The 12,113-nt window shown below is 27.1% G+C and overlaps 3 protein-coding genes across 4 annotated transcripts; 1 reads left to right on the top strand and 2 right to left on the bottom strand.

Annotated features, from left to right (window-relative positions):
- Positions 1-516: 516 nt before the first annotated feature.
- On the bottom strand, positions 517-1,587 carry LOC103842251 (dormancy-associated protein homolog 4). The gene is made up of 3 exons (XM_009118879.2): positions 1,130-1,587; positions 927-981; positions 517-826 (listed from the first exon to the last, which is right to left on the bottom strand). The coding sequence occupies exons 1-3, from the start codon at positions 1,308-1,310 to the stop codon at positions 799-801; spliced, it is 264 nt and encodes an 87-aa protein (XP_009117127.1). The 5' UTR covers positions 1,311-1,587; the 3' UTR covers positions 517-798.
- Positions 1,588-2,384: 797 nt separating this feature from the next.
- LOC103842241 (protein PATRONUS 1) lies at positions 2,385-3,567 on the top strand. Of its 2 annotated transcripts, none has more exons than XM_009118869.3 (4): positions 2,385-2,577; positions 2,697-2,758; positions 2,845-3,075; positions 3,160-3,567. In XM_009118869.3, the coding sequence occupies exons 2-4, from the start codon at positions 2,701-2,703 to the stop codon at positions 3,381-3,383; spliced, it is 513 nt and encodes a 170-aa protein (XP_009117117.1). In that variant the 5' UTR covers positions 2,385-2,577; positions 2,697-2,700; the 3' UTR covers positions 3,384-3,567. The 2 variants fall into 2 exon arrangements, with proteins under 2 accessions (XP_009117117.1, XP_033140838.1); XM_033284947.1 differs by having other exon boundaries at positions 2,485-2,575; positions 2,693-2,758.
- Positions 3,568-4,145: 578 nt separating this feature from the next.
- Positions 4,146-5,890, bottom strand: LOC103842232 (dnaJ homolog subfamily B member 8). Its single transcript, XM_009118856.3, has 6 exons — positions 5,640-5,890; positions 5,347-5,440; positions 5,079-5,155; positions 4,914-4,970; positions 4,591-4,824; positions 4,146-4,512 (listed from the first exon to the last, which is right to left on the bottom strand). Exons 1-6 carry the CDS (start codon positions 5,739-5,741, stop codon positions 4,405-4,407), a joined length of 672 nt encoding a protein of 223 aa, XP_009117104.1. The 5' UTR covers positions 5,742-5,890; the 3' UTR covers positions 4,146-4,404.
- Between the last annotated feature and the right edge of the window lie 6,223 nt (positions 5,891-12,113).

The raw sequence follows: 12,113 nt of genomic DNA, 5'->3' as shown, positions 1-12,113 counted from the left end.
TCAATAAGAAACAAAATAAATCACAAATAATAATATTTTTAAGAACGGATATCCGATATGATCTGTTATATGCATATATATAGATATATTTAAAGAATTATATATATATATTATATAAATGATATAATTTATATAAATGATATATTTTATATAATTTTACAGTACTTTTATTTACTAAATTTTTTGACATCATTTACTAAATTCATTATATTACTCATTATAATTAAAAAAAAAAGTAAATTACCTTTTATTTTTGTGATAAAATATTATTATTTTAGATTCTAATTTATTTTTACAGATTGAATCGGATATCCGGCTAATTTTTTTTTAAAAAAACAAATATTTGGGACACCAAATAATGTATACATATGGCTACGGATCGAACCAAATCAAATAATTGATTATTCGGACAAAGCAGTTCGGATCACGAATACCTTCAAAAATCAGGATATCCGATTCTTGTCCAATATCAAAATGAAAGTGAATGAGAATAAGAAGAGGAAACTGATTCGCATGTACATCATAAATATGTTCTTCTTTTATTGCCAACAGTAATTAAGGGGACATTTCATATTAGAGAACCCATGTTTCCAAAGAACAATCCATCTTGGTCACTACTATTTACATGCAAAAGACAAAACATAAATTCTAAAAAGCGACATGAGACTGCTATTTACATGCATACATTTTTTAACAATATGGTCACTGCATATAAATTCGATTAAGTAGGTGTTTGGTTCGTGACAAAAAAAAGTAGGTGTTTGATCGTTTACTTATACATTCGTAGAATGGTCTCTTTCAACGGTCCAATGCGTTTAGCACAATCCTGCAATATTAAGGATAGTACCTTTTAAACATTTAAGCTATAACAGTAACAAAAAAAAGAGAGAGGATCATATGAGAATAAAAAGAGATGGAGATCAAACCAATCGCAAGCATTAAGACTTGTAGCATGTGTTTCAGTTTCACTTGGTGTTCCAGCTGCATACAAAATTGAATATGAGAATAGTTAATATACAAATCAATATTTTTCAAGCTAATATCGCCTCAGCCTTTTTTTTGCAAGCTTTATAAATTGTTCTTAGTACTGCCGTAAAAGGTCAACCGAAACAATACAAAGGTAACTTACGAGTCAAAGGAGAACCCGGGGTGCTTGATCCGACAGGAGAATCCGGGACACGACCAGGATTCACCATAAACTTCTGGTTACTATTCTTTGTAGCAGAATTGCGATTTCTCAACTTCTTCAGACCATTTTCGGGCGCAGGACCGGCCACCGTTTCATCCCACAGCTTGTGCAACAACCCCATATATCCAAATCAAATTTTTACAAAAGGGGTTTTGTTAATGCTCTCTTACGTTTTTTGTTCCTGTTCTGTATTGGAGATGAGGATAGTGGTGATTTTATTTATATAAAGATGGGAAAGAGAAGCGTGGAATCATATCTTTGGCTAAGACTAATTATATAAGATTTGACCTTAATTTTAACATTTCCAAAATTAAGTAGAGATTTAATAAAGGATAGTGATATTTATAAATCCTAGCAGATAAGAAGATCGTTTAGACGATGAGTTTATAGGATGTGACACGTTGACTTTTCACCTTACTTCTTTGACGCTTTCAACCAATGTTTGAAACCCAATCCGAACACTGAACCAGACAATTTACCGAGTCACTATTAGATCGACCGTGGACAAACCATATATTAATATCTTTTTGTTATTAATAATATATTAGCTATTGAAAATATAAGAAACATTTTATGTTTTAAAAACCGTTTGGAAAAATACTTTACTTTAGTTTTATTCATTTTTATTTTCATTTCACATATGAAATATTAAAAGAATAGACTCTTTAACAATTTTGTAATAAATTAAGAGTTACGAGATTGAATAAAAATCTATCAAGATTTAAAATCTATAAGTATTTAAATGTCTAGTGTGAATAATAAAATTAAACTTTAAATCGAAAATAAACCAAAAGTGAAATATAAAATTGTAATAAATTATCGATAGCATAAATAAACTAATACTAAATTACATCAACTAGTTTTGTTAATAGAATCCACATGATCATATAATCTTTTTTATTATTAATTAGAATGCAAAACATATTCTAATAATGTAACGGAAAAATTCAAGAAAATAATAATTAAAAGTTACATATTGATTCAACCAATGATTCACCTGGTAACCGGATTTCGGATTTTAACGGGTATTTGTGGGTTTTACCTGATTTTAAAATAATTGGTTTTTCTTAAAACCCAAACCGGATTACATGTCGACCGCAGCTCTGGATCGGGTTTCAAAACACTTTCAACAGAATAATCTTAAAGCAGTTTGACAAACACAATTGGGCCTGAGTCGAGTCTTAATTGGGCCGTGGTTGAAACATTCTGCAACGGCTAATAAACTTTTTGTTTTCTTCTATAAATTCACTTGTTTCGCCTACCTCGTCGTCTCTAGATTGAAAAGTTACCGTTAAAACAATTTCAAGAAAAGCGCTCTTCGTCTTCTTCCTCTAAGACTCGTCTCTCTCCCACAAGATCTTACCAAGAAACTACTCCATTTTCTAAAGGTAATCCTTCTGATTTAGGTTCGGTTCTTTCGCTGATTGAAATTTGATTCCTTTTGATGATTTCGAATATTCCTTTTTTTTTTTAATGAAATTAACAAGCTTTTGTTCGGTGTTCACAGGAACATGAACACTCTTCAACAGATGATCTTCCCTGACGAGAACGCTCCCATTCATCGCAAAAGTAGTTTGATCTTTTCTCTTTATCTTTTAAGCTGTTGGATGGATGCCTTGAAACAAAGTAAAGACTTTGTTTATTTGCTGTTTCAGAGTCTGTTGCTACTGTGAAAAGTACGAAAGGAACTGTGATTGGTCAGAAGAAGAAACCTGGAGGAGCTCGTAAGGCTCTCAATGATATCACCAACAAGTCTGCTGGGGCTCATCCCAAACCTTCTTCCAAGACCAAGCAACTTGCTGGGGAGATGTTCTTGCATGACCACAGCAAATGCATCAAGGAGCAGCAAAGTCTCTGGGACGATGATGATCTTTTGCTTCACCATGGTAAAGCTCTTGATGGTGGTTGTAAACCTATCTTTGCTTGTCAACTTGTGCTTTAAATAAAGCTTGTTCCCTTTTTTTTTGCAGATTCTTCTTGCATCAAGGAAAAGAATCTCAAGTACAATTTGACTTGTGACGAACCAGAAGAGATTCCATCGCCAAAGTTGACTAGTTACATGAAGAGCTCAACTCCATGGCGCTCTCCAATCCGCCATGGCTCTATGATGATGTTGATGCCTTCCACTCCTCTTGCTTGGCGGTTCGATTCAGCTGAATTCACACTCAAAGAAGACTATGACGACCTCTTCTGAATGTCTTTTATGAGTTTTCATCCTTCAGATGAACTAGTAGTAGCTAGTAGCGACTATCTCTTGTTCAACTCAAAAACTGTTTCAGTTTCTTCATGTACTAGTGTCCATAATTTCATGAAATAGAAAGCTGATATCTTTTCTAGTATATGAGCATTCTCAGTAACATTAAGAAGATCCGTGATCATTCTATATCTCTTAAACGGTTGACTTATATTGCCTTATTATACTTTGACACTGCGATGACACATGATTATTGTTTCACCTGTCTCTGTCTTCTTCAATGTTCCATAACATCTCCAACGTGTGAATCTACAACTTACAGTATAGACTATGTATAGTTCTTCGTAAATTGTTCCAATCTTCTTTAAACATTTTGAATAATTTCTTCAATATAAAATCGTTTTAAAATTATGCACATAGATTAAAAAATCATTAATTTTTTATATTTTTTAAATAAAAACATCATTAATTATTTACCTAACCACAAATTAACCAATAATAAAATAGAAGGTATATTATCATTGGTCATATAACATTAAATGTTAATAAATTGTACATAAAAAACCAAAAAAATTGTATAATTTAAAATATAAAAAATTTTTAAAATGACTTATATAAAAAAAACGGAGGGAGTGTTTTTTTTATAGATGGAAAATGGGGTAAAACATCTAAAAGATTCTGATAAGATTTGCCATTACTTTGACGCTTGGTTCAACTAGAATGGACCAAACAAAAATGTATTATATTCAAATTCTGAGAAAATCAAGAGAGAATAAGGATGTGTATTCGTCATCATAAAGCAGCAGTTGACTTCATCGATCTTAACAACTCTTTGCTTAGGAGACAACAATTAGAGAGAGAGAGAGAAAAAAAAAAAGAAGCTTCGAGAAAATGAGGTGTGTAGTTTACAAACGACAATGCTTTTGAGTATTTTCATGCATCGCCGTTGAGGAGACCATAACCAGTAGTCCTCATGTGTGTGACTAGTCGACAAATAAAAAATATGGTCTGAAGTGAAGAGCTATGAAGTAGGGACTCCATAGTTGTTAGAAGATTGAGCATTGTTCTTCCGTCTGTTCCTTCTTCCACCATTGTTCTTCCCTTTCTTGAAATCCTGCTGATGTTCCACCTGAAAAAAAGAAACAATGCATCATCATCAAGAACGGCACCTTCATGAGCATTAAGAGAGGGTGAAATGAATCTTTACCCCTAAAGAGAAGGTGTGAGATCTTGAGTCAAATCCGAAAGGATCACTAGTCCCCATCGAGCCCATCCCAAACGGTGACTGCTGATAGTTTGTATCAAAGACAAAGTTACAAGAGGAAGTGAAAGTTGAAGCAGAGAAGGATGATGATGAGGGTGGGAATGCTGTGGCGTCTCCTTGAAACATCTCGTTAAACAAATCTTGTAGCTGCTCAAAACTGTCCCCTGAATTATTCTCCTGCCAAAACCAACATCTCAAATATCAATAATGAAGTCTATCTATTATAATAAGCTAAGGGTGAAAGAAACTAGTGAAGATAGTCTTACATTAGGCTTGGATTGATTCATCATTGCAGCCATTTCGTTCAAAAAATCTCCCATTCCCTGCATAACAACAACAACAACAACAATATACATCACTACATGGTTCATATGTTCAGTAACCATATATAACGCATGTCACTATCTTTAAGAAAAAATGAAAACTATTACATTTTGGTCCTCAACATCATCATCACTGTTATAAGCTCCAACATCATAGAGGAACCTCTTGTTGGAGTCAGACAGAACTGTTTCCCACCACAAAAATATAAAAGAAGCTTAATTAAAAAAACCATAAACAATACTCAAAAGAAAAAAAACAGTACACATCAAGGAAGTAACAGAGGATCCTCTGTTTCCAATAATCAACTCCCATTTGTTCCATATAACAACTTAAAAAAATTGATTAAAAATGAAGAAAAAGGGTTGGTGAAATTACCAGAGTAAGCCTCTTGAATAGCCTGAAATTTCTTCTTCGCTTCATCTACAAACTCCAAGTTCCCCATTGATGAACAACGATCTGGATGCCATCTCTATAATTCAAAGTCAAAAGCTCCCAGTTAATTGCCAATAAAGCATATAATAGTTTATCTAAATTTTAATCAAACCTATCAGCTAAGGCATATATCCAATATAATGAAACTAACAAAAACAAATCAATTAGCTATTATTATTACATGCAATACTCCAAACAGAATCAATATGTTGTTCAGACAAAAACAGGAGACTTACAAGAGCAAGCTTCTTATAAGCAGTACGAAGTTCGGTCGAGGTACATTCCTTGTTCAAACCAAGAACAGCATACAAATCATCGTTGCCGTTGTTCGACGCCATACCTTTTACTTTCTTGTATTTTCGAGCTTTGCTTGGAAAGCAAGTTCTTAAAGAAGCCAAACACAAGGGATGATGATTAGGGTTAGATAGGAGTCGTAGACGAACAAAGAAAGAAACTCAAGAGAGAAGAGAAGAGGTGGTTAAAATAGGGTTTTTATTATTGTGTTGTGTTACTCCTCTCCTTTCATACGTATACGCTAATAGAGAGAATGGAACTCTCCAGAACCACTTCTCTGCCACTTGTCTTTAGATATTTTTCTAGTTTCGTTTTGTTCTTTATTTTTTTATTAATAAACTGAATAATTATCTTCGTCTACCTCTTTTGATTGGGTCAAACAAATACTAATTAATGTTTTTGTAGGAAGAAAATATCTTCTATTATATTGTTTTTTTCTTTTATCCTCAACTCAACTAAAAACGTTTTTTTTTTCTTAACTACTCCAGTTTACGGAGATGATTGGTAAGTGCTGTACCTTTATATTTTTTACTGTAGAATTTAATCTGTAGATTTATTTGCTGTAGTTTTCCTTGGTGTAGATTTCTAAAGCACTAATTTTTTGCTCTGGTAATAAAGCTCTTTACAGCCATATTTTGCTTTTGCAGAGATTTTTTTGCTGTGAGTTTTTTAAGGAAAGCAAAGCTCGATTGGTTGAGATATATAGCTGTAGACTAAATTTTGGATGTCCAGAGCATCTACAGCCCCAACCAATCATCCCCACGTCATCTACATCAAAAATTTTTGAATTGACTAGGGATTAACCCGGGCTACGCCCGGGATTTTTATTTTTTCTAATTTAAGTTGTTAAATTATTTATATTTAGGCTATGATATATATTTATATAAATGTTAAAATGCATATCATAATTAAAATTTATTTTTAAATTTTAAAACGTTAAATTAACATATTTTTTACTATTTAAATATTTTTTTGTAATTTTATTGGCTATCTAGTTATCATATTTAGTAAAATTATCTTTTGAGCGTTGGAATAAATGTTTTAGAGATTTTATTAAACTGCAGAGTATTTTCGGATCGACCACATGCTCAACATTCGATCGATCCGTAAAAAGATGGTCGATCTCCTTGGCCAGGTAAGTACAATTTTAGCAAAAATATCTTTTATTTTCAAATATTAAGTATATAACTATTCTTTTTAATATTTTTTAATTATATTTTTGATTAAATTATTGTATTATAATGGTTATGTAAATATTTTTTGTGATGTTTGAATTTGTGTTGTTCGTATACTTAACCTAGATGATATTGATGTTAAACAATATATTGTTTTCTGGAAATAGAAAATAATGATATATCAAAACGTATCTAATACTTGTTAAATGATAGTATAATTTAAATTACATCCATTATTTGAAAATAACCATTTGTTGTTTTTATTTTTATTTTAAATTAGAAATTATTTTTATTTAAAAACATTATTCATATATAATATAATGGTTTAAGTTTGGAAGATTAATCTATATATATAAATTATGTATATTTAAAAAAAAAATTTAAGATATTATATATTGACTACATTTGAAAACTCTCTGAAATTATATTTTAAGCATAATATTATTATTATTTAATTTAAGTTATTTTAAATATAATATATGCTAAACCAACTTAAATTATATTTACAATAGGACCATCCTAAACCGGTTAGTAAACCAAAAACAAAACTAAACCAACATGAATCAATACCTGATTCGGCGAGGAAGGAAGTGTTTCGGGATAAACGTTTGAATGGTTACTAACTGAAATGGTTTGGTCATGAGAGAGTTAGTATGAATATTAACAATAAAATTATGGATTAGATTAATTTAAATTTGTAAGAATACCTTTGAGTCTATGAAAAGCAATTCAATTCCCATGAATAAGTTCGGCTTTTGGAAGTTGCGGGTTTCCCAACAATGAATCCACCTAACAAAAAGTTTGTTGTTATAAAAAAATCTCAGTCAAGGTCATTAAAGGTTTCTGGGACGGCAAGAGTTGATGGTGAAACCATTTTTTTGCTCGAGTGCTTTGAAATTTTCCTTAATATTGTGAGGTTGATGTGGATGGAATAATGAGTTTTATAGGGACTTTCTTGATGTAAAACTATACATTTTTTTTTAATGTGGTATTTCCATTTTTATATAATTTACTACCATTTTAAGATATAAGTACATTTTAAGATAAATGCTTAAATTTTAATGTACTTTTTCCATTTTTTAAAATGTTTATTTCAATTTCTTATGTTTTTATTTACGTAATATCTATATTTTATATTTTAAAATAGATATTTAAATATTAATGTACTTTTTTCATTTTTTAAATTGTGTATTTACTTATATTATATATTTTACATTTTAAGATAGATGTTTAATGCTTGATGAACTTTTTCTATTTTTTAAAAAATTGTGTATTTACTTATTATTACATATATAATTCATATATTATATATTTACATTATTTACTTATTATTTATTTTTCTGTATATGTATTTCCATTTCTTGTACTTTTCATTTACTTAATATCTCTATTTTATATTTTAAGAAAGATGTTTAAATCTTAATGTACGTTTTCCAATTTTTTAAATTGTATATTTCCATTTGTTATACTTTCTATTTACGTAATATCTATATTTTAAATTTTAATATATATTTTTAAATCTTAATGTAATTTCCCATGTGGAAGCACCGTAGCCTATTGGTTAAGGTTTAAAGGCTTCTACACCCAGGTCTGGGGTTCGAATCCCAGACTATGCAATTTATTGCAGATTACAGGAAATCCAAGTTTCAAGTCCTGGAGAGAGCGGTTTATTAAACAATTATACAGACTAAAGAGGAATGGCTTGCAAGAGATCTTCAACATGGTGCAAGTAAATCTAGTCAAGCGTGGATTTTCATAGGACGGCTCAGGTGATGCAGTTAGGCATAGGTCTTCATAATGCAGGTAGTATTGTCGGTTGTCGAATCGTCTACGTAATCTTTCCTATATCATAATTGTAAGATCATAATAAATCAGCGTTAAAAAAATGTAATTTCCCATTTTTTAAAGTTGGTATTTACTTATATTATATATTTACTTATTATTTATTTTTCTTTATATTGTGTATTTCTATTTCTTATACTTTCTATTTACTAATAATTTTATATTTTAAGATTGATTTACATTTTAAGATAGATGTTTAAATACTAATGTACTTTTTCCATTTTTTTAAATTGTGTATTTCCTTTTCTTATACTTTCTATTTACTTAATATCTATATTTTACATTTTAAGATAGATGTTTAATATTTAGTGTACTCTTTCCAGTTTTTAAAAATTGTGCATTTACTTATTATTGTACATATAATTCGTATATTTATATATTAATAATATTTACTTATTATTTATTTTTCTATATATTGAGTATTTCTCTTTCTTATACTTTATATTTAGTTAATGTCTATATTTTATATTTTAAGATAGATGTTTAAATCTTTACGTATTTTTCCATTTTTAATGTAAAACGACAATGTTTAATAGAAAATCTTGGACAAATAGTTAAATAGTTATATTTATGTTTTTTTTTACTTCTTATTTATTTTTCTTTATATTGTGTATTTCTATTTCTTATACTTTCTATTTACTAATAATTTTATATTTTAAAATTGATTTACATTTTAAGATAGATGTTTAAATGCTAATGTGCTTTTTCCATTTTTTAAAATTGTGTATTTCCTTTTCTTATACTTTCTATTTGCATAATATCTATATTTTACATTTTAAGATAGATGTTTAAATCTTAATATACTTTTTCCATTGTTTTTAAGTTGTGTATTTCTTTTTCTTATATTTTCTATTTACTTAATATCTATATTTTACATTTTAAGATAGATGTTTAATATTTATTATAATCTTTCCATTTTTTAAAAATTGTGCATTTACTTATTATTGTATATATAATTCGTATATTTATATATTTATAATATTTACTTATTATTTATTTTTTATATATTGAGTATTTCTCTTTCTTATACTTTATATTTAGTCAATGTCTATATTTTATATTTTAAGATAGATGTTTAAATCTTTACGTATTTTTCCATTTTTAATGTAAAACGGCAATGTTTAATAGAAAAACTTGGACAAATAGTCAAATAGTTATATTAATGCTTTTTTTCTTTTTTTTTATAAAATAGTAATGTTACATTATGAAGATAAACCGTTTTTTTAGTGAACAATGGTAATCTTATATATGTTTAATGTAGTTTTTCCATTTTTTTATGTTGTATGTTTACATATTATTGTTATTTTTAAATGTAAAATGGTAATTTTACATATGTTTAATGTAGTATTTCCATGTTTTATGTTGTATAGTTACATATTATTTATTATTTTCGAAATTATATATCATTTGTTTTTTTACAAAATAGTAATGTTACATTATGGAGATAAGCCGTGTTTTTTTTAGTGAAAAATGGTAATCTTACATATATTTAATGTAGTTTTTCCATTTTTTATGTTGTATGTTTACATATTATTTTCTTAAAATAAAAATATATAATGGTAATCTTACATATGTTTAATGTAGTATTTCCATTTTTATGTTGTATTTTTTACATATATTTATTATTTTCGAAATTATATATAATGTGTTTTGTTTTTTTTATAAAACGGTAATGTTACATTATGGAGATAAGCCTTCTTTTTTTTTAGTGAAAAATAGTAATTATACATATGTTTAATGTAGTTTTTCTATTTTTTATGCTGTATGTTTACATATTTTTTATAATTTTCAAAAATAAGTAATATTAAAATGTAAAACTCTATTTTATGCCACGTGTCATCTTTCGGGATTATATTTTATATTTACTTATTATTTATTTATTTTTATATTGTGTATTTATATTTCTTATACTTTCTATTTACTAATAATTTTATATTTTAAGATTGATTTACATTTTAAGATAGATGTTTAAATACTAATGTACTTTTTCCATTTTTTTAAATTGTGTATTTCCTTTTCTTATACTTTCTATTTGGATAATATCTATATTTTACATTTTAAGATAGATGTTTAAATCTTAATATATTTTTTCCATTGTTTTTAAGTTGTGTATTTCTTTTTCTTATACTTTCTATTTACTTAATATCTATATTTTACATTTTAAGATAGATGTTTAATATTTAATGTACTCTTTCCATTTTTTTAAAATTGTGCATTTACTTATTATTGTATATATAATTCGTATATTTATATATTTATAATATTTACTTATTATTTTTTTTAATTGAGTATTTCTCTTTCTTATACTTTATATTTAGTTAATGTCTATATTTTATATTTTAAGATAGATGTTTAAATCTTTACGTATTTTTCCATTTTTAATGTAAAACGGAAATGTTTAATAGACGAACTTGGACAAATAGTCAAATAGTTATATTTATGTTTTTTTTTTTCTTTTTTTTTTATAAAATGGTAATGTTACATTATGAAGATAAACCGTTTTTTTAGTGAACAATGGTAATCTTACATATGTTTAATGTAAATTTTCCATTTTTTTATGTTGTATGTTTACATATTATTGTTATTTTTAAATGTAAAATGGTAATATTACATATGTTTAATGTAGTATTTCCATTTTTATGTTGTATGTTTTACATATATTTATTATTTTCGAAATTATATATAATTTTTTTGTTTTATTTATAAAACCGGAATGTTACATTATGGAGATAAGCCGTCTTTTTTTAAGTGAAAAATAGTAATCTTACATATGTTTAATGTAGTTTTTCCATTTTTTTATGTTGTATGTTTACATATTTTTTACAATTTTCGAAAATAAGTAATACTTTATATTTAGTTAATGTCTATATTTTATATTTTAAGATAGATGTTTAAATCTTTACGTATTTTTCCATTTTTAATGTAAAACGGAAATGTTTAATAGACGAACTTGGACAAATAGTCAAATAGTTATATTTATGTTTTTTTTTTTTTTTTATAAAATGGTAATGTTACATTATGAAGATAAACCGTGTTTTTAGTGAACAATGGTAATCTTACATATGTTTAATGTAAATTTTCCATTTTTTATGTTGTATGTTTACATATTATTGTTATTTTAAATGTAAAATGGTAATCTTACATATGTTTAATGTAGTATTTCCATTTTTATGTTGTATGTTTTACATATATTTATTATTTTCGAAATTATATATAATTTTTTTTGTTTTTTTTATAAAACGGGAATGTTACATTATGGAGATAAGCCGTCTTTTTTTAAGTGAAAAATAATAATCTTACATATGTTTAATGTAGTTTTTCCATTTTTTTATGTTGTATGTTTACATATTTTTTACAATTTTCAAAAATAAGTAATATTAAAATGTAAAACTATATTTT

The sequence above is a fragment of the Brassica rapa genome, chromosome A01, assembly GCF_000309985.2.
Source record: "Brassica rapa cultivar Chiifu-401-42 chromosome A01, CAAS_Brap_v3.01, whole genome shotgun sequence".
Classification (NCBI taxonomy): Eukaryota; Viridiplantae; Streptophyta; class Magnoliopsida; order Brassicales; family Brassicaceae; genus Brassica; species Brassica rapa.
The sequence above is the reverse complement of the archived record's forward strand: the minus strand, read 5'-3'. Positions and strand labels throughout refer to the sequence as shown.